The following is a 19,267-nucleotide window of genomic DNA, read 5'->3' as shown; positions in this document are numbered from 1 at the left end:
TACACTTAAAGTGGAGTATATGTAGCATTTTACCTTAAAATAACAGTTTCACTGATTGTAAAAGAGATATCATCTCTATCACTGATTCTCTGGGCTCAGAACACTGCTTACTGCACTATGTAACTCAGGTAAAGCGAGCATAGATGTGTAATGATGTGTAAGATCTTTCTGTTTCCACTAACGATGTTCAATGCTCTTGTTGGTTCTTGTTGGATGCGCTGTGTTTTTTTCTCCGTGAGAGCATATGCTCATTCACAGAACAGTATGTCCCTTGCTTGTTTTTTAAAACCACATTTCAATGCTATTTTGACTATATGTTCGATCCAGTAATTGGTGTAGTGAGTAACAACAATTGATCTAAAACACACCATGTGCCCAAATGTTTGTGGACACCCCTTCTAAAGAATGTAGCATTCAGCTTCTTTAAGTTCTAAAGCACCCATTGTAGATACATATGTTCAAATGCACAAAAACACAGCTGAGTAGTTTCTGTAGAGAAGTATTGCCAATAGAATAGGATACTCTGGAGTAGTACTGGCACCATGCCTAAAGCCAGGTGCGAGCTAGAGAGGAGTATAAAGCTCCCAAGCATTAGACTGTGGAGCAGCAGAACTGTGTTGTCTGGAATGATAGAGGGGATGAGTTGGGGAGTTGGGAATGATCCTGACCTTACTAGTGCTTTTCGTGGCTTAATGCAATCACCTCCTCACAGCAATGATCCAACCTCTAGTAGAATTATTTTCTAGTACAGTAGAAATGGTGACTTCAGCAAAAGATTTCAAAAGAAACAATCAAAGCATTTTGAAGTAGCTTGCTTTTATGGCTAATAAACATGCAATTTTCTCTGCCAATTAAAATTTTCTCTGCCATGTTTTTAGGCTTTTATAAATAAAGACTTTCTGAAGAAGTTGATTCTTGTGTTCACTCGACCTCTCACCTCTAAGCAAGCTGATGTAAACTTCACTTTGGCTAATAACAGCCCTTGTGGAGTCTGGGATTCCCTGAGGGGAAACGGCAAGGCCAAGTGGACAAGGGCTTGTTAAAACTAGTATTGAAACAAGGGCTTTATTAGGGAGGTTGTTCCCCTTTTGCTGCAGCAACAACCTGTAGACTTCTGGGAAGGTTTTACACCAGATGTTAAATCATTGCTGTGAAGGTTTGATTGCAAGCAGTCATAAGAACAATAGTTAGGCCTGATAGCGATGTTGGATGATTCGTTTTGAGAACACAGTTCCACTGCTCTGTACGCCCTAAAGAGAGGAGATGGGGGGTTTATACCCCTGTTGGTGTGGAAAATTATTGCATTAAGCTCATACTGCTCTGAAAAGTAGGCAAATTGTCTATAAACAATAATGGTCGTGTCTGCATAGTTTGATACATGTAGTGTTAATAAGATAGAAACTAAAAACAAATCGTTAAAAGTGCAATATAAAGTAATTATAAGCCAAATGGTAATAGATGGTCAGTTGACCAGACATAACACAGGCCAACCTAGTCCTAGTCACTTTCCTAGTTTAAGATTGGTTAATTCAAAGAATCTCCACTCAGGCCCATGAAAACATCCCATGCATTAAGCTGAGATTGCCCTCTAGAGGCCAAAGCAAAACATTACAACCACTGTGCAAATAAAAGGTCATTCATTATGTTTTTATGTTAATAAACCACTAAAATTTAAAATAATAAAGGTTATGAACAGACTTGTTCAGAGGCCTTCACTACTCAAATATTGTGTGATTTAAAAATTATATAAATTAACTGAAACAGATAAATATGAGAACATAAAGATAAATACATAACAGGTACTTACTGTGTGACTCAGAGCTGACACTCAGTTGAGTGGCATTTGGAAATGTGGCAAAGTACAGGAGCACAGTCTGCAATGGCATAACGCCAACTCCTACTTTTTATTTATGTCAGCTGTGGTAACAGCTGTGTCTTGTTGAGAATTAATTATTCAAACTTCTTGTTTGAGAGCATTAGTTGTGTTGTGAAGCGGTAGCTCGAGTTGAGTATTATTTTAATCCACATTACGGTGAGAACAACAGTCAAAAACGTTGGGATGAAACTGGCTCTTATCAGGACCACTCCAGGAAAGGAATACCAAGAGTTGACTTCAATATTCATTTACAATGTAGAAAAAAATGAATACAAACATTGGATGAGAAGGTGTGTACATACCTTTGACTGGTATTGTATAAAGTGCTGTTTTTGTTAGAGTTGGCTTTCATGTTACTTTTTTTATTTAATGTTATATAATTTAAATTGTTTTTATAGGTTTAGTGTATTGAATTAGACTCTTTGAGAGAATATAAAAAAATGTATAGGTGTTTAAAACTTTAAAAAAAAGCATGATATATGGTACTCAGGTTATTGACTGGGTTTATTCTGGTAAATTCTCAGAGTAGAGCTGTGGGGCTGTTGGGGGAATCTTTGCGACGGCTGACTGAGGTGTGATGACCGGCGGAGCGGATTACGGCAGCGAGAAGATGGCGGAGGAGGAGAGGAGCGGCAGGGCTGAGGAACTGAAGGAGAAAGCCAACAATTACTTTAAAGGTAAAGCGGAGCTGGGGCTTACACCGAGCTGGGCAGCAGGTTAACCCTCGTCCTGTGCTCTGCGGGCGGGGAGTGGCGGTGTAGTGCAGCGCGGCGGCTGTGGAGGGTCTGTTAGGCGGCGGAGTGGTTAGCTAGCTGTAGCAGCACAGCCGGCAGCGCAGAGGAGCTCCTGCACTGATCCGCCCGCAGCGCTGACTCTGTTCAGCGGCCAGAGCTTCCTAATCACCGCGGTCAGACCCGCAGCGGACAGTTTAACCCACTGACCGGTCTGTACTGTCGGTGGATAATTCAGTATTTTACTCTGTGGTGGTGTTAGCTAATAGGCTAACTACGTCATGCTGGTCCGTGGGTTAGCTAGCTAGCTAGCTTAGCCAGCTAGAAGCACCTGGAAGTTTGATTCAGTTCACTGAACCGATTCTTTAGAACGGTCCTGTTTAGCGAAGCAAACGTTCAATCTAACCGGTGTGGGACGAGTTATGTTTTTGCTTGGATATCATTAAATATCATACAATCTGTTAAATCAAACGAAAACTCGTGTTTGTATTGACCAGTAAAACTAATCAACAAATTGGTGACGCTTTTGGTTTAATAATGCGTTCCCTCAGTGTTATAAATGATTCACTAATCCCCTGATTCATTAAATCAGTTTAATTACAAAAAAAAACTTGTGAGCAAGTGGGAACAAATATTTTTCACTCATCTGTAACTTACACCTGTACTCTTGTGATATTTAATATTTTTTTCTTCAGTTTATTAAATGGTTCTCTGTGATTTAATACATTGATTTAATACGTTTCCAAGGCTCACTCAGTTCAATAAAGTTTTTCCCTTGGTTTATAAATCTGTTCACTCAGTTTAGTAATTTGTTTCCTTATTTTAAAAATTGGTTCAGTTTAATAAATTATTCCCTCAGTTTAATAAATCTTCCTTCAGTTAAATAATCGTGATTGTGAAAAACTAGAAAAAGGGTCGTAAACTAATTTCTTCTAAACAACACTAGATGTAAATAAGTTATATGAATTTTCTAGTTTTGCATTTAACCTCAAACGCTCAGAAAATTGAACGAATAAACGTTACACTGACCGTTGAAGCACGGTGTGACAAGGTACGTTATCACAACTTGTCAGAAAACCGAATTCAGCATTTTACCAAGTCCCTACTTAGCTCATATTCCTTGACTTATGTCCCCTTGAAATAACTCTAATAGACAGTATGAATCAATAACACGAGTACACTAGTACTTCTCCAGCTAGCTATGTGTTATAGTGTTTTCTTTTAAATAAAACCTTGTGTAACGATTCCGTTGGTCTTGTGCGAGTCGGTGCGGATGATTCATTTCGAAGAATCGGTTCAGCTGACTGAATCGCTGTCGCTAACTACAGTTTAGCCGGCTAGCTAAGTAGTTTCAGTGAGAGGTCGAGATTGGAAATGTGTTTATAAACATAACGATACTGGTTGTGCTGTTAGGGATTACTTGTAACGATCCTGTGGATCATTTTGAAGGAGTCGTAATGAAGCTAATTAGCTAGGTTAGCGAGTTGAGCTAGGTTAGCTTAGCCGGCGGCGTGAGCAGCGAGTGCCTGTCATTCATTCAGCACATGAGGAAATGAGCTCACTCTCTGTGATCCCACGCTTCTCTGCTGTGTTCAGTTGTAGGTTATAACAAAGCCCGGTGGGTTTTGGCCTTTAGGACTGTAGAAACATGTTTTAATGGGTCAAATAAAGTTTTTAACTGTATTAAATGAAGTCATTGATAGCTTTTGGCATGTGTAGCTATGTGGTGGGGATTAGCTGGTGTTTTGTCAGCAGTGTGGGTTATAGAGTCATGTATAGAGAATCTGAGGACAGAATTTAAAGCTTTTACGATACAAAATGAATTGAATGCTTTTAAAATTTGAATTTATCATTTATTTTTCACATTTATTAATTAGAGAGACACACTGTTGAGTAATACTGTTTGGTTTTGGAGTAGTTAAGTAAGCTAATTATAGGTAAGTGTTGATATATATACTTAGGTTAGAACTATTTGGTTTTGAGTTGAATTGGTGCCAAGAATAATATACACGTCTAATGTAAAAATGTAAAAAAAAAAAAAAAAAAAAGAAAAGTTGCTTAATATTATAATGGAAATCAAAGCATAATAGCCCAAAGTATATTTGTAGCATGAATAGCTATTTAAATTATTTATAACAGGTTTACATGGACACTTGAAAATACTGAAAAATATAAGAAGATGGCCTCATTAATCTATTTTGCACTCTTTTAGCCTGGTTATTGTATTCATTTTATAAAAAGCTATCACAAAGAGTTTGTCCTGCTATTCTTTTAAGTAGCTATCTCTACTGTTAAGGCAAGTCTTTTTACTAGTTTTTGGATTTGATTGCATTTGGCGACTTAGGCATTAGTGAGTCAGGATGCTGGATGATAACCACCCCACCTCATTTCCAACTGCAAAACTTGTGCTAATTTTTTTTTTGAATTGTTAACCCACCATCATTACAGAGAACACAGTTTTACTGCTCCACGGCCCCAAACTGGAAGGCTTTGTTCCCTTCTAAACCTCACCTGGCATTTGGCATGATGCCAGTATTGTTTATCTGCTCCAGAGATACGTTTTCTATTGGTACTATGTCTTACAAGAAATATACAAGCTGTGTTTGTGTGCATTTGCAAAAATAAATAGAAACAAACAAACAAAAAAAACAATTGGAAGGGTAGATTATTTTAATTAGGAGACGGTTATGTTTATTTTTTTGTCAGTTTTACAAGAGCAAAAGTGTACTTTTAAAACTTTTACTTCTTAAACACTAAAGTACAAGTCATCTGTCTGAAGAGGAATTTGATAAGGCAGCAGTTTGCTTTAGACTCGCTGTTCTAGTCATGTTGCTGTTGCTGCCATTTACAACGGATTTGCTGACAAGCAACATCAAATGTGTTTAGAGAATCAGAAATGTCCCACTGGTCCTAGCTGTTTGCTTTTTTTTTTTTTTTGTCTGTGCTGAATGTTCATTTGCATTAGCAGCAAAATCATTTTGTGGAGCAGGTGACTGGCCGATTGAATTAAATTTGAAAATGTCAATTAAAGAACAAAAATAAGAGAGACAGTGGATAAAATAGTAAGTCAGAACAGTGATTTTTGTTTATTGTGATGAATTTGTGATCATCAAGGTCATGAGTTTTCCAGGGATTTAAGACAATATTGATGAACTTGAGTTTTGTGATATTATGTTTTGTGGGTTTATGTTCTTTATCTAAGTTTTTTTTTTTTAAATAAATTAATCATCACAGTATAATGAACTGTACCCCTGTATCATGATACAGTTTGTTAATTTATATAGAGTATTTAAGTATGTAATAAGAGTTTTTCGTATATTTTGACTAGATTTGAGAACACAAGTCTGTTGAAATCCTAATCCTATATTAATGGTTGTATGCTTTCATTTCAGAGAAAGACTATGAGAACGCAATCAAGTATTACACGGAGGCTCTCGAGCTAAACCCATCCAATGCCATCTACTACAGTAACCGGAGCCTGGCATACCTGCGCACTGAGTGCTATGGCTACGCTTTGGCAGATGCCACTCGCGCCCTTGAGATCGACAAGAACTATATCAAGGGATACTACCGGCGGGCCACATCTAACATGGCCCTGGGCAAGTTCAAAGCTGCCCTTAAAGATTATGAGACGGTAGGTTTAATGACCATTCTTTCACAATCACAATCAGATTTTTGTGATCTAATTGATTTTGAGAGTGGTCTGATTGTACTTTAAAATATTTCTAGAACTGAGTTTCAGAACACTTTGTTGATTAGCTATGTCAACAGAAAATGGTCAGATTGGTTGGAGCTGACAAAAAGGCTACAGGTACTTCATATAACTGTGGTAAAATTCTGAAAAACATCTCAATTTAAAATTAACAACTCATCCAGCCTGGAGGAGGGGGAACATTAGGTTCCATTTTTCTCAGCTGAGAACAGAAAGCTGAGGCACAGGCTCACCAACAGTGGACAGCTAAACCTGAAGAAGCTGTTTTAATGATTGCAGTGAGTTCAGTGTTCTTTGCTGGTACTGTCCTGTCAGTGGATCTGAAATCAATACAGTGCTTTTGGGATGTGGTAGAAGGTGATCTTCACAGCATGGATATTTGAAAAACAGTCACATCAGCATGGACCTGAATGTCAAAGGAATTTTCCAACATTCTGGCCTTAGTAATATGGATTTTTATCTAAGCTCACAGAAGGTGTGGTCAGATTTTGGCACTAGCAAGATGAATCAATGAACCTAACTTGCATTGGGTCAGCAGTTTAGGCTGATGGAGGTGGTGTAATGGGATGGGGGATGTCTTCCCGGCATACTTTGGGCCTTTAATACCCTTTAACTATTGCTCTAATGCCACAGACATTTTGATTATTATTGCTGACCATGTGTATCCCTTCATGACCCCAGTAAACCATCTACTAACAGTTACTTTCATTGTGATTGCCTAGGGGTGGGAATCACAGGGCATCATACAATACAATGGCCATGATTATGGTGATGTCACTATGTTACTGAAAAGGGTAAAATACTCCTAAATAAGTAAATACCAGGAATTATGGATTTATTGGTGTCAGATTCACAGCATTTGACAACAAAATAGCGTTAGTCTTAAGGAATTTAGAGAGCCTATGTTTCAAAACAAGTATCGATAGTTGACGCTATAAATCAAGACAATACGATCATAACTATACAATATATTGCAGTATCCATATTTTACAAAACAAACATAGTCTTAAACGGGTTTCATGAGCATCCCAGTGAGTTCAGTGTTCTTCAGTGCTGGTTCTTTCCTGTCGCCGGATCTGAAACCAGATTTCTGCTTTTGGGAAGTGGTAGTACGTGATCCTCACAGCATGAAGTTCTGTGAATCTGTCTGGACCAAAATCTCAAAGGAATGTTTAGACATCCTGTTGAATCCATGGTGTGAAAAATGTTGTCTGTTCTAAGAGAAAAGGGGTTTCCAATAAAGTATTCACTGTTTGTATATGGAATGCACTCAGAAATCTATCATAGTTTTAATGACTGGTAGATGGTGGATGTGTAATGTTGCATTGAGTCCATGACTGATTTGATGTCACCAAACTAGTTTTGGTTGTCAATGGTCTTCACTTCAAGACTTCAAGTTTATGATGAATTTTCTATCGTTTGTGCAAGCATTCAGTTTTTCTCAACTGGAAGAGTGTTCCATTAGTGCTTCATTCAAAAGATCAGAACATGGATTAGCGAGTAAGCTGTTGATAATGCCACTTGGATTCACCGTGAGGGCGTTCCAGAGCTAATTTAGTCGTTCTTTCCCTGGGGATAGTAAATGCTCTGGTGTGGAGGAGGACATAATGTTCTCCCTTTTTTCTTTTCACAGACTTGTGGCTCATAGAAATGGTGAATTTCTATTTTGAGCTCAGCTGGATCTGTTATTTAGTTTAAAGTAATTAAAATAAAAAACTGTTAAAATGCTCATTAATGTCCATTTGGATATAAATTTTAAATGTTTCAATTTCTTGATTCTTATAAACTGTTAAGATTTTAAATTAAATGTTTACATATACATATATGTGGCAGACAGTGGTTCATTTTGTGTTGCATTTAAACCCTGACCACATGTTTTTAGTGATGTAGTCAGATCTTTTAGATCTCACTGTTCTGATTGGGGGGGAAAAGTCTTCCTTTTTACTTAATTTTACATTTTTTTATGTTGAGTTTTCCTAAAATTCCATTTTAAAGGTCACATCACATCACCTTGCTTACATTATTGTAATGTATCCCAATTATCCCAATGTATCCCAATTAAATATTAACTTCTGTATCCTGATAAGTATTGTATCACCTGGTTCTTATGAATGCACAGCCCTGCAACAATTGTGAAATTGCTTAACTTTAAATTGTGCGTGTCCAATAAAATGCTTTGAACTTTTCCCTGCTCTCTTGCTGTGAACAGGTAGTGAGGGTGCGTCCCAACGACAAAGATGCCAAGATGAAATACCAGGAGTGTAACAAGATTGTAAAGCAGAAGGCCTTTGAGCGAGCCATTGCCAGTGATGAGCTCAAGAGATCAGTGGTGGACTCCTTAGACATTGAGAACATGAGTGAGTGCAATTCAAAGCATGCAGTTTGTCTGTATGAATTAAAAGATTCAAAAGAATCCCCACACTCTTGTGAAAACAGTGTTGGGTTTTTTTCTTCCAAACACATTAATATAAACAAATTCCAACAATATTACTGAAATGCATGTTCACTGTTCACATCCCATCATCCTCATTGTTACATAGTGAATAAAAAAAAATCTTATGAAAGAAATAACAACAATATGGGTGTTGATAAATGTATTCATGGAATGTCTTCACCATTCATTAGCGATTGAGGACGAGTATGCGGGTCCTAAACTCGAAGATGGGAAAGTTACGTTGAAGTTCATGAAGGAGATGATGGACTGGTTCAAAGATCAGAAGAAACTACACAGAAAGTGTGCTTACCAGGTAAGATCAAAATTAACACAATTTTGGGTTTGGAATTAGCTGTGCTCTTTAAACTGTATTAACCCCAGTATTTATATTATTGTTCCTTTTTAGATAATTTTTAAACTCTGTTTTTCAGATGCTGGTTCAAGTAAAAGAAGTTTTATCCAAACTCCCAAGCCTTGTTGAAATCACATTAAAAGAGGTAAGGCACCAGCCTGAGACCACATGGCCACATTTTATATTAAGATTTCTTTTCTACAGTTTGATCAAATTTGAATCGTTGTCCTGTTTCTTTTTCCCAGACTTACAATTTCCTCTTGATTATAGAAACTCTGTTCTTTTCTCTCTCCTTCTTTTGTACTCGCTTTTTAGACAGAGAAAATAACTATTTGTGGGGACACGCATGGCCAGTACTACGATCTTCTAAACATCTTCGAGTTGAATGGTTTACCATCTCCGACAAATCCTTATGTATCCTTTTCACATTTGATTATAGCAGTTTGGGTGTATGAGGATATGAGGATAAAGGTAAGGTTTAAACTCTGGTACAGAATAGTTGTGACACCTGAAGACCAGCCCTGTCTAGGTGAACTTGTATAATCATATATACATTGTAGAGAAAATAAATAAAAAGCCTTCCCTTTAAAGGGAATTTTTGTGGCTTTGGAAAACCTGCTTGATTCAGACGCTTCTGTGGAATGTTTGTCAGTTAATCTGTATGCAGTACTTATACGATCGGCAAGTTGAAACATGGAAGTTCAAAATCAAGACTAACAGGCAAAGTCTGTGGCAGATTCTGTGAAACTGAAGATTTTACTGTTTAATGTTGAAAATAGTGTTGTGGCTCAAATCCTTAAAAAAATGAATAAACTAAAATATGATATAATAATATAATGTAAATAATGCTATTTAATAATATAGTATATTTTATATAATCTTAAGTTTTTGGATTAGTGAACCACTGTGATTGTAAATTCTAGCTGCTGATTCATATTGTATATATGTTGTCACATATGTATAGAACTGTAAAATGTCCAGAAAAGAAGTAGAAAATTGTAGCCCTAAAAAGGTTTTTTCCTAAAAAGAATGGTATATTGTAGCCTTGAAAATGTGTGTTCCTAAAAAGAGTGGTATATTTTAGCCCTGAAAAGATGTTTGTTTTTTTCCTGAAAAGAGTGGTATATTGTAGCCCTGAAAATGTGTGTTCCTAAAAAGAGTGGTATATTGTAGCCCTGAAAAGGTGTTTTTCTAAAAAAAGAGTGGTATATTGTAGCCTTGAAAATGTGTGTTCCTAAAAAGAGTGGTATATTTTAGCCCTGAAAAGGTGTTTTCCTAAAAAGAGTGATACATTGTAGCACTGGTAAGGTGTTTTCCTAAAAATAGTGGTAAATTGTAGCCCTAAAGAAATATAGTTTTTATATTTATTCCCTATATTCCTATATTTTGTAAATTATTTTGTACATTGTATGTTTTAAATCAGTTTTGTAAAATACTAAGCTAATCAAATCATGAAACCTGACATTTAGAATCATGATCTCACAGATGTACTTAGCTATTAATCACATCTTTGTCTATTCATTCCCATCCTGTATGGTGTTGATTTATAGCCTCCTTGGTGAGTTGTACATTATCCTTGACCCCAGTTTGCAGCTGTTCAACGGTGACTTTGTGGACCGCGGCTCTTTCTCAATGGAAGTTATTCTCACACTGTTCGGTTTCAAGCTGCTTTACCCAGATCATTTCCATCTACTGAGGGGTAAGTCATGTCTTCAGCATTATCTATGAGCAGCTACTGAAAACACTTGTATCCTTGTTATGACTATATTAGAAAAATATTATATATATATATATATATATATATATATAAAGCAACTTTTTACCTTAGAATATCAGTTTTAGAATCATATTAATGCTCCATTAGCTCCATTAAAGCTGATGTCCGTAAGTTTTTAAATTTAGGGCCCTCTCTGGGAAAAGTGGGTAATTTCACTGAGCATGCGGCAGAATCATTTTAAACTGAATGGGTGTGATGCGGCCTCCTTTCAGAGAGGATGAATCCGATTCCAGGTTATGTTCAGTCAGACAGTCACACTCAGTCAGAACCTTCACTTCAACCATACCCTTGAGTGAACTATGTTACTATGAGTAAATGAGCTACTGAGATCTGAGTTTAGCCTTCTGAAGTCTCCATTGCTCCACCAGCCGCTCGCATTCAGTAAAACTGAGCCGAATCCTTTTTTAGAGGCTGTACATGTGTTGTAAGTACGTAAAGACGTGTGACGTGGCCAGAAGAACTCCAAGAAAAGCGACCCGACATCCCAGTTTTTAGAATTAATATATTAGGCTTAGCAGGAATGGTTGCTCCAGCACACTGGTACCATTAAACAAAATATTTTATCCCTTCTCCACTCAAAAATGCTTCTCCTTTCAGTTTAGAAACAAAATAATACTGACTGCCACTTTAAATAACTGTTATTGTTACTCCAGGCTCAGAATGCTGTTAACTGCTCTGTTACTTTGGTGATAGAGGCAGTAAAGTGTTTTCCAGAACTGTAAAACGCTGATTAACCATCATTAAGGGTTAAACATTAAGTGACATATATGTTTAAAATGCTTCCACATGCTTCTTTTACTGTCAGTGACTGTCCTGTTTCAGTCAGCTTGTCCAGAAATGCATGTGTAAATCATGTCTATTTGGAGTGTCTCAAATCACAGATTACACTTCTTTACTGTAGGGGAGCCCAGTAGCTACAATGTGCGATTCATGCATAGTGCTGCTTTACTACTTTAGGTGTGTGACAATACTGTGCCACTGTCCTATAGACACCACAGTCAGTGGTGGGTGGAGAGGTAAAAGGGCTTTAAATTATTCTTTAAATGTCTAAAAAAGTTGTAGACTAAGGATTAGAATACTAACTTTTAAAACTGAACTGACATTAGACGTAAAAGTTATACCAATTATTACATAAAAATTATAATTTGTCCAAATGTTGTGGACACCCCTGTTAATTAATTTATTTAGCTACTTTTAAGTTGCATCCATTGCTGACAAATATACACAAATATGTACAAATGCACTCACACATCTTGTCTAGTCTGTGTAGAGAAGTGTTGCCGGTCTTGCCCCTTAGTATTGACCTGTGGAGCATTGAGACAGCAATGTTCCAAAATTTAGTAGAAAGGCTTTCCTGCACAGAAGAGACAGTTATTCAACACAAGCAGGATAAACTCTTTCTTTAATACCCTTGATTTTGGAAGAAACAATGAATAAATGGATGTCCCAATACTTTTGTCCATATAATTTATGTACTTGTTAACCCTGATTGACTTGCCTAACTGAGAGTAATCTCACTGTATTCCCCAGGTAACCACGAGACAGACAACATGAATCAAATGTATGGCTTTGAGGGCGAGGCCAAGGCCAAGTACACGGCGCAGATGTTCCAGCTGTTCAGCGAGGTCTTCCAGTGGCTTCCACTCGCTCAGTGCATCAACAGCAAAGTGCTGGTGAGCAACAGTTTCCAGTCCAGGTTTCAGACTGATCCTCTAGGCATGTTTTGCAATCCGAAAATGCGGTTTAATTTTTTTTCGTAAGCATGCATCATCAAACTTTTCATGACCTTCCCATGATGCAAGTACGATGCAATCACTTTTATTTATGGGCTTTTGACGTAATTTCCCTGCAGAAAAAAGAAACAGCAATTTTGCTGCTCAAGCTGTTAACAATAGGATGACTGAAGTTTTCGGGGATTGAGGACGTTAGTTCTAATGGTTGGCAAAAAAGAGGGATACCGGTCAATTTCTGACATGTAAATACATGACTAAGAAGCAAGTTTAGTCAACAGTCCAAATTTTCAAGCGGTGAAAAACGACAAACCGCAGTATTTTTCTCAATTTAGCTTTAATATGATTATAGAAAATATAATCACTAATATACATACTTTGTGTATACTGTCAACACAGCCCCCCCTACTGTTAACATAGCAACACGGTCAGTCATACCTGATAAAACAAGAAATGAGAACAAATGTTAAAATTTCTCAATGTGACTTAGTGATGTCAAACAAACTGTAAAATACTGAAAGACAAAATATTTTTTCATATTTTTTTTATGAACTTTATCAATGAGGACATTAAAGCTATACAGGAATACATGCAGAATTACTCTTCAAACTAAAAGTGTTTCTCAGCATCTTAAAGGAGTTCCTGAAGGTGCTGAACAATACTTGCTGCCTTTCCTTTATGCTGTGAAGCTTCAGCTTATCCCAAACCACCATCTTAGCTGATCAAGTTTAGATTAGGGGATTGTGGAGGCCAAACCCTTCTCTTAATTGTTTTAGCGTATATAATATTCATGTACAATGTAGAAAACAAATAAAGAAAAACATTGAATGAGAAGGTCTTTGACTGGTACTGAGCTTACTGTACATGTACAGTACATTGTATATATTACTGTTGGTTTATTTATTCAGTCTGATCAATAATGTTAAAGGTAAAGTTATTCATAGTTAAATAGTGTGTTTGTTATATGATCTTTTTTTTTTCAGGTGATGCACGGTGGACTGTTCAGTGAAGATGGCGTGACCTTAGATGACCTCAGAAAGATTGACAGAAACAGACAGCCTCCAGACTCGGGTAGGAAATCATCCATCATTAATTAGACACAGCTGCTTTCGCAATCATGTAAAAGAAGGTCATGAACTTGCAGTAGAATAAGAAATCTTGATTTGTTTGAGGCTTTCTCCAGTGAGTAAGATATCTGCAAACCTGTTGTGACTTTAAATGTATCGCTAACTAAATCTGAGTTCATTCCTCTTCATTTCCTCCTGCTGTGACTCCCTATCTGTCTCTCAGGTCCTATGTGCGATCTCTTGTGGTCAGATCCTCAACCTCAGGTCAGTCTTTCTAGATTTCTGTACTAATATATTCATGCAAATCGCTAAAACTGTATTTCGGTAAAAACTGTCTGATCTGTTTCTCTCAGAACGGGCGGTCCATCAGTAAGCGTGGTGTGAGCTGTCAGTTTGGGCCCGATGTCACCCAGCGCTTCCTGGAACAGAACAAGCTGCAGTACATCGTGCGCAGCCATGAGGTGAAGGCCGAGGGCTATGAGGTCACTCACTCAGGGAAGTGCATCACAGTGTTCTCAGCGCCCAATTACTGGTACGTCCTGCTGTTCACTCATTCTGCTGACTTAATGACACACAAAAAAAAAAATCACATCAATCCTCACTCTAAATACCTTAAATACTCTAAATAAGCCGTTTTAAAGTCTTCTCCGCAATTGCTGAATATTCGGTGCATCCCTACATAAAACTTTGTATCTCTGAAATGAAAAATGAGGGCTTCTTAATGTAATGTTCTTTATTGTGAAGACATTTTATTCCAAATGATTTTTCTTTTTCTGTTCCCTATAACAAATCAGTGAATGAATGTATTTGCAATTAACATATCATTATTGAAAATAATGTCTTAATTTTACTTTATCAATAAATATTTACTTTAGCTTTAATAAAAGGGATTTACAGGGTTTGTACAGTAATGAAAAACCTGAAAATTTCCAGGCTTGGATAAGTTTTGGAAAAGTCAGGTTTCCAAAAGGTGTTTGGAAATCATTGTGTTTCTATTTATCTATGAAGAAAATAATTATTTATAATTATAATAATTAATACAGTAATTTAGCCCTACACAATGGTTCTCTCTGATCTGAAGCACAATATTAAAAATTGTCATTCATTTTAGGTCTACTATAATCAGTATATAACTTTATAATTATGCCTTTTATATAACTAATATAGTTTTAAAAATCATGGAAATTCATTGGTTAAAAAGTGTATGAACCCTGCATTTATCATTTATTGCACTGAATGTGATCTGAGCATGATCTGTTTTCTCTCTTTTGCCTGCAGTGACCAGATGGGTAACAAAGGAGCCTACATTCACCTCAGGGGATCTGACCTCAAGCCTGAATTCCACCAGTTCACTGCTGTGGTCAGTATAATCACACTGAAATAGCTATTTTTTACAATTTGATGGGGGTATAGGCAGTACCAGGCAGTTTTGGACACAGCAGTACTGTCTCTAACACCTCAGTGTCATTGCTGATCTAAGAGCATCGCCCAATTAATGAATAAATTCCAGTGGAATGATTGTAATCAGCAGCTGTGTCAAGTTGCCACAGCGCCCTCTGCTGCACAATTTCTATTGAACTCTAATGGGGTTTAAGAGCCATTATGTGCCTTGCTGAAAGCAATTTATCATTTTATTTTAACTACACTGTATAAAGCAATGTAAAATATCTGTTTGAGACAGTGTAAAGCATTCTAATTAATCCATAAAATGTATTTGTTTTTAAGGTTTAGAACTCTATTGCTCACAATATGGTGATAATTATCAGTTGTTTTGGCTTAAGAATTTCTGTATATTTGGTAGAGCTGGGGCTAGGCCTGTCACGATAGCATTTTTTTTGTGGATGATATATCATCTCAGAAATTATTGCGATAAATGATAGTATTGTCATCTTAACACCATTTAAATGTCACTGACTTAATTATAATAGAAAAGCATAACAAATCAGTTATACTCATTTAAATACAATAAAATCCTAAATATATTTTGTAAAATGTATACTCTTCTTTACCTACTGCAGTCACTGCACACTGTGTATATGGAGTTGCAGTTATTAAAGCATTCATCTGGTATCACATGCTAATATACCTTTCTCTGTTATATATGTTACACACAGTCAAATAAACACAATAAACAAGTATATCACGATGATCAAATATTATTGAGGTAGTGTTCGTTTATTGGACGATAATGACGATAATGTAATTATTGTGACAGGCCTAGCTGGGGCAAATCACTGTGATCTTTTTCTGTTGATGGGTGAGGTAGAGTTTGGCATAATTGTCATCCTATGAAATGCAGATATGATCTGGCCAATAATATACTAATAATATTCTGGTAATAAAAAATAAACCATAAAACAATTAAATAACTGGCATTTCAGTTCATTTATTTTGAATGACCAATTAAATGAGTAAAACTAAATGCTCTTTCTCTCTCTGTTTCTCTCTCTCCACAGCCTCATCCGAATGTTAAGCCCATGGCTTATGCCAACTCTCTGTTGCAGTTGGGAATGATGTAGAGGCACTGGGTTGTCCATCCGTCTCTCAGCAGCTGTTCCTATCTCAAGTCCACACCAATCCCTCCAGACACGTCACACACTCGTCTCATTCCTGTTCCGCACAAGCGATTAGTCTCTCACAGGCAGGCGCTCACAGTATTCGGAGTTCGCAAGGTGTAGCGGGAGAGAACTAGAATCAAAAGCTACGAAAAAAATACAAAAGCAAAGTGGGGAATTTCCTGTTCGTAATCCAGTTTCCCCCAAGTGTGATAGTCATGGGTTAAAAACAGACGTGTCTCTTCTTCCTTTGTTTTTTCTTTTCTTTTTTTTTCTTTTCTTTCTCATGTCTGTAGAGCTGCTAGGTTTTTAATTAAATAGAAGTGGTTGATTTTTTTTCAGCTGCGGGACACGAGGAGCTGGATTGTACCAAAGACCTGGGACCCTGTGTATCAAACGACTTGGGTGGGAGGCGAGTGGGTTAGATTCCTGACTGACCACGCTTTTTTTTCTTTTCTTTGGTCTACCTGTTAGAATGAATGACTCTTGGTTGGTTGATGCATAAAAGGTCCTGAAATTGAACCGATTTAGAAATGTCCACCCCCTGCCCCACCCTTCCTCCAAAACCAATTTGCATTTGTCAAACCATACCCCTGCCCCAATCCCTGCCCCCTTAAAAAAAGCTTTGTTGGGAGGGACAACAGTGTGTTCCTGTGATACTGTAGCAGTGAAATCATCCTGTGCTGCTTAGTTTCGTAACTAGTCACCTCGATCTGTACTCCGTACGTCATCCGTCTTAGATAGCAGAGTCACATTGAGTGAGGTTCTGGAACCGTCTCGGGAGACTTCACTCTTAACGTCTAGTAGCCAGACTGTTGTCCGTCATATGTGTGATTACAAAAAAAAAAGAAAAAAAAGAAAGAAAAACTCACCAGACAACTGTACAGATTACATGCCACTGTAACTTCTACTCTATTCCCAGCACTTACACTTACATCACCGTTTCAGCTCTTCAGCTCTTCCCCTCCTACGTTTTTTTAAACATGGGGACAGATCAGTATTGTAAAGCTCAGTAAGTGTCAATCGCACTCCATTCCGTTGAAATTCCAGCTCCCACGCACATGTTTCTCTCCCAACTCGCTTGACTGAAATGCACTGGAGATGTCTGTGGTCCCCACTGTACATTCGTTCCTTCGTTAATTCGTTTAGCTCCCCGTACCCTCCCCCATGTGTGGATTTGTGACAGATCATGGCAGATGTTCAGAAACCCATTTTCCTCTCTCTTAAAAACGCACAGCAGCCATACCCCCCATGCCCTTGACTTTTTAGAAAATGTTATACACAATTGTGTATGTATATACAGTATATACTGTAACATTAAAAAAAATCCCTGTGTACATGTTTGGAAAAAAAAAAGTTATTGAATAAAAAAAAATCCAGTTCAGTTCTGCACGGTATTGTTTTTTTTTTTTTTTTTTTTTAAGAGCTAAAGAAGAGAGGGCAAAATAACTTTAAAGGCATTTTTTACATATATATATTTTTTTATTTACAACCTTTTTTTGTAATTTTCCAAAATAAATGTTGCAGTGGAAGGAAATTGGTATAGAAATTAGGATTGAATTCCCTCTTTTCACATTTGTGTATATGGCCTTAGTGTTAGAAAACCCCTCCTAATCATTGACATAAGTGTCAAGTAATTAAGTACAAATACTTTGTTACCTTGTACTGTACTTTACTGTAGTAATAATTGCATTTAATTGCATTTTTTCCTCTTACATTACTTTTACCTTTATACTTATACTTTTATACGAAGTAGTTTTGAAAGCAGTAATTATTATTTTACTTGAGTGAAAAGCTTGAGTTGATATTTCAACTTCTACAGAAGTATTTTAAACATTAGTGTATATATACATCTACCCGAGTAATGACTGTAAATACTTTTAACGCTGTTGATCATTGAATTTCAAGTGTTTCAATCAGTGCCATTGCCACAGTTGTATAAAATCAAACTAGTACCCATGCAGTCGAATGTTTAAAAAAGGTATGCTTCTAAAAAGCCTGGTGTGATACTGTGATGGGATGCCACTGTTGCAATTTTTCTCCTTTTTTATTTATTCCACCATCAACTGAGTATTATTGAATTATTAAAAAGTGGAAGCGTTTGGGTAATTCAGCCACAAGATGGCAGACTGTGCACAGGAACAGAGTGTCTAATGCTCTGCTGACTCAATAACTACTTAGTGCTGGTAGAGCTGAAAACTCCATATTAAAAATAAGAATAGCATTTATATTAATGAGGGGTTTTTAAACTTTTGCAAATAACTTTTTCAATAATCAATCAACCAACCTTTATTTGACTCAGAAGTACATGAAAGGCAACACCCAACTTCTATGTAGCCGAGCATTTACAAAAGCAGGGATTGACATGACAAAGAAAATAATAACAAAATGTAATCTTAAAATAACAGTAAACAAAATATAAAAATAGATTAAAAATAAAAATAGAATTAAAAAATAATAATAAAACTTGTTTTAATTGAAAATGAAGGTCAAAAGATGATAAGATTAATACAACAAAAAACTGTTAAAATTAAGCTAAAACTAACTTTTACATAATACATTGAAAAATACAATAAATAAATAAAAAATAAAAATAATAAAAGTAATAGTAATAATAAAAGAAAATCTAAATAAGTTAAACAATAGTACACAACTATTAAAAAAAGAAATAAAAAGAAAATAAAGAATTAAAAAATAAAAGTTAAGAATAAATAAGATTAGATAACACCGGTACAGGCAGTCTAAAGGTGTTAACACCAACTGTGAGCTGAAACTATGCACTGTCTGAATTTATCCACAAGAGGGTGGCTAGAACTCCTCTAATAACTCTGAACCTGTGGCTTTCTTTAGTCACTGGTCATATTCAACAGCAGTGAAACAGGGTGGAAGTCTTGGAGAATAAAAAGGCATAGAAAATAATAAATGCAGAATTTGAGTGTGCATTATGCCAACTGTCATTATAACACCATGACTATAGTCCTACTGTTTACAAGCAATAAAAATGACAGTTTAAACCAATTTGTCTCTCTTCAT

The 19,267-nt window shown here is 36.5% G+C and overlaps 1 protein-coding gene across 1 annotated transcript; it reads left to right on the top strand.

Moving 5' to 3' along the window:
* Positions 1–2,402: 2,402 nt before the first annotated feature.
* Positions 2,403–17,618, top strand: ppp5c (protein phosphatase 5, catalytic subunit). Its single transcript, XM_049478677.1, has 13 exons — positions 2,403–2,553; positions 6,000–6,245; positions 8,533–8,676; positions 8,945–9,066; positions 9,185–9,250; positions 9,421–9,519; positions 10,699–10,804; positions 12,413–12,555; positions 13,596–13,683; positions 13,903–13,943; positions 14,033–14,211; positions 14,958–15,039; positions 16,136–17,618. The coding sequence occupies exons 1-13, from the start codon at positions 2,454–2,456 to the stop codon at positions 16,196–16,198; spliced, it is 1,479 nt and encodes a 492-aa protein (XP_049334634.1). The 5' UTR covers positions 2,403–2,453; the 3' UTR covers positions 16,199–17,618.
* The last annotated feature ends 1,649 nt before the right edge of the window (positions 17,619–19,267 follow it).

The sequence above is a fragment of the Astyanax mexicanus genome, chromosome 4 (assembly GCF_023375975.1).
Source record: "Astyanax mexicanus isolate ESR-SI-001 chromosome 4, AstMex3_surface, whole genome shotgun sequence".
Lineage (NCBI taxonomy): Eukaryota > Metazoa > Chordata > Actinopteri > Characiformes > Acestrorhamphidae > Astyanax > Astyanax mexicanus.
This window is presented reverse-complemented; position numbering and strand designations above follow the sequence as displayed.

Excerpts from the sequence above, each read along its gene's own strand:
- ppp5c (XM_049478677.1), top strand. The coding sequence starts at position 2,454 with ATGACCGGCGGAGCGGATTACGGCAGCGAGAAGATGGCGGAGGAGGAG. Across the intron at positions 6,246-8,532 it reads TAAAGATTATGAGACGGTAG|TGAGGGTGCGTCCCAACGAC; the intron begins GTTTAATGACCA and ends GTGAACAGGTAG. Across the intron at positions 9,251-9,420 it reads TTGAAATCACATTAAAAGAG|ACAGAGAAAATAACTATTTG; the intron begins GTAAGGCACCAG and ends CTCGCTTTTTAG.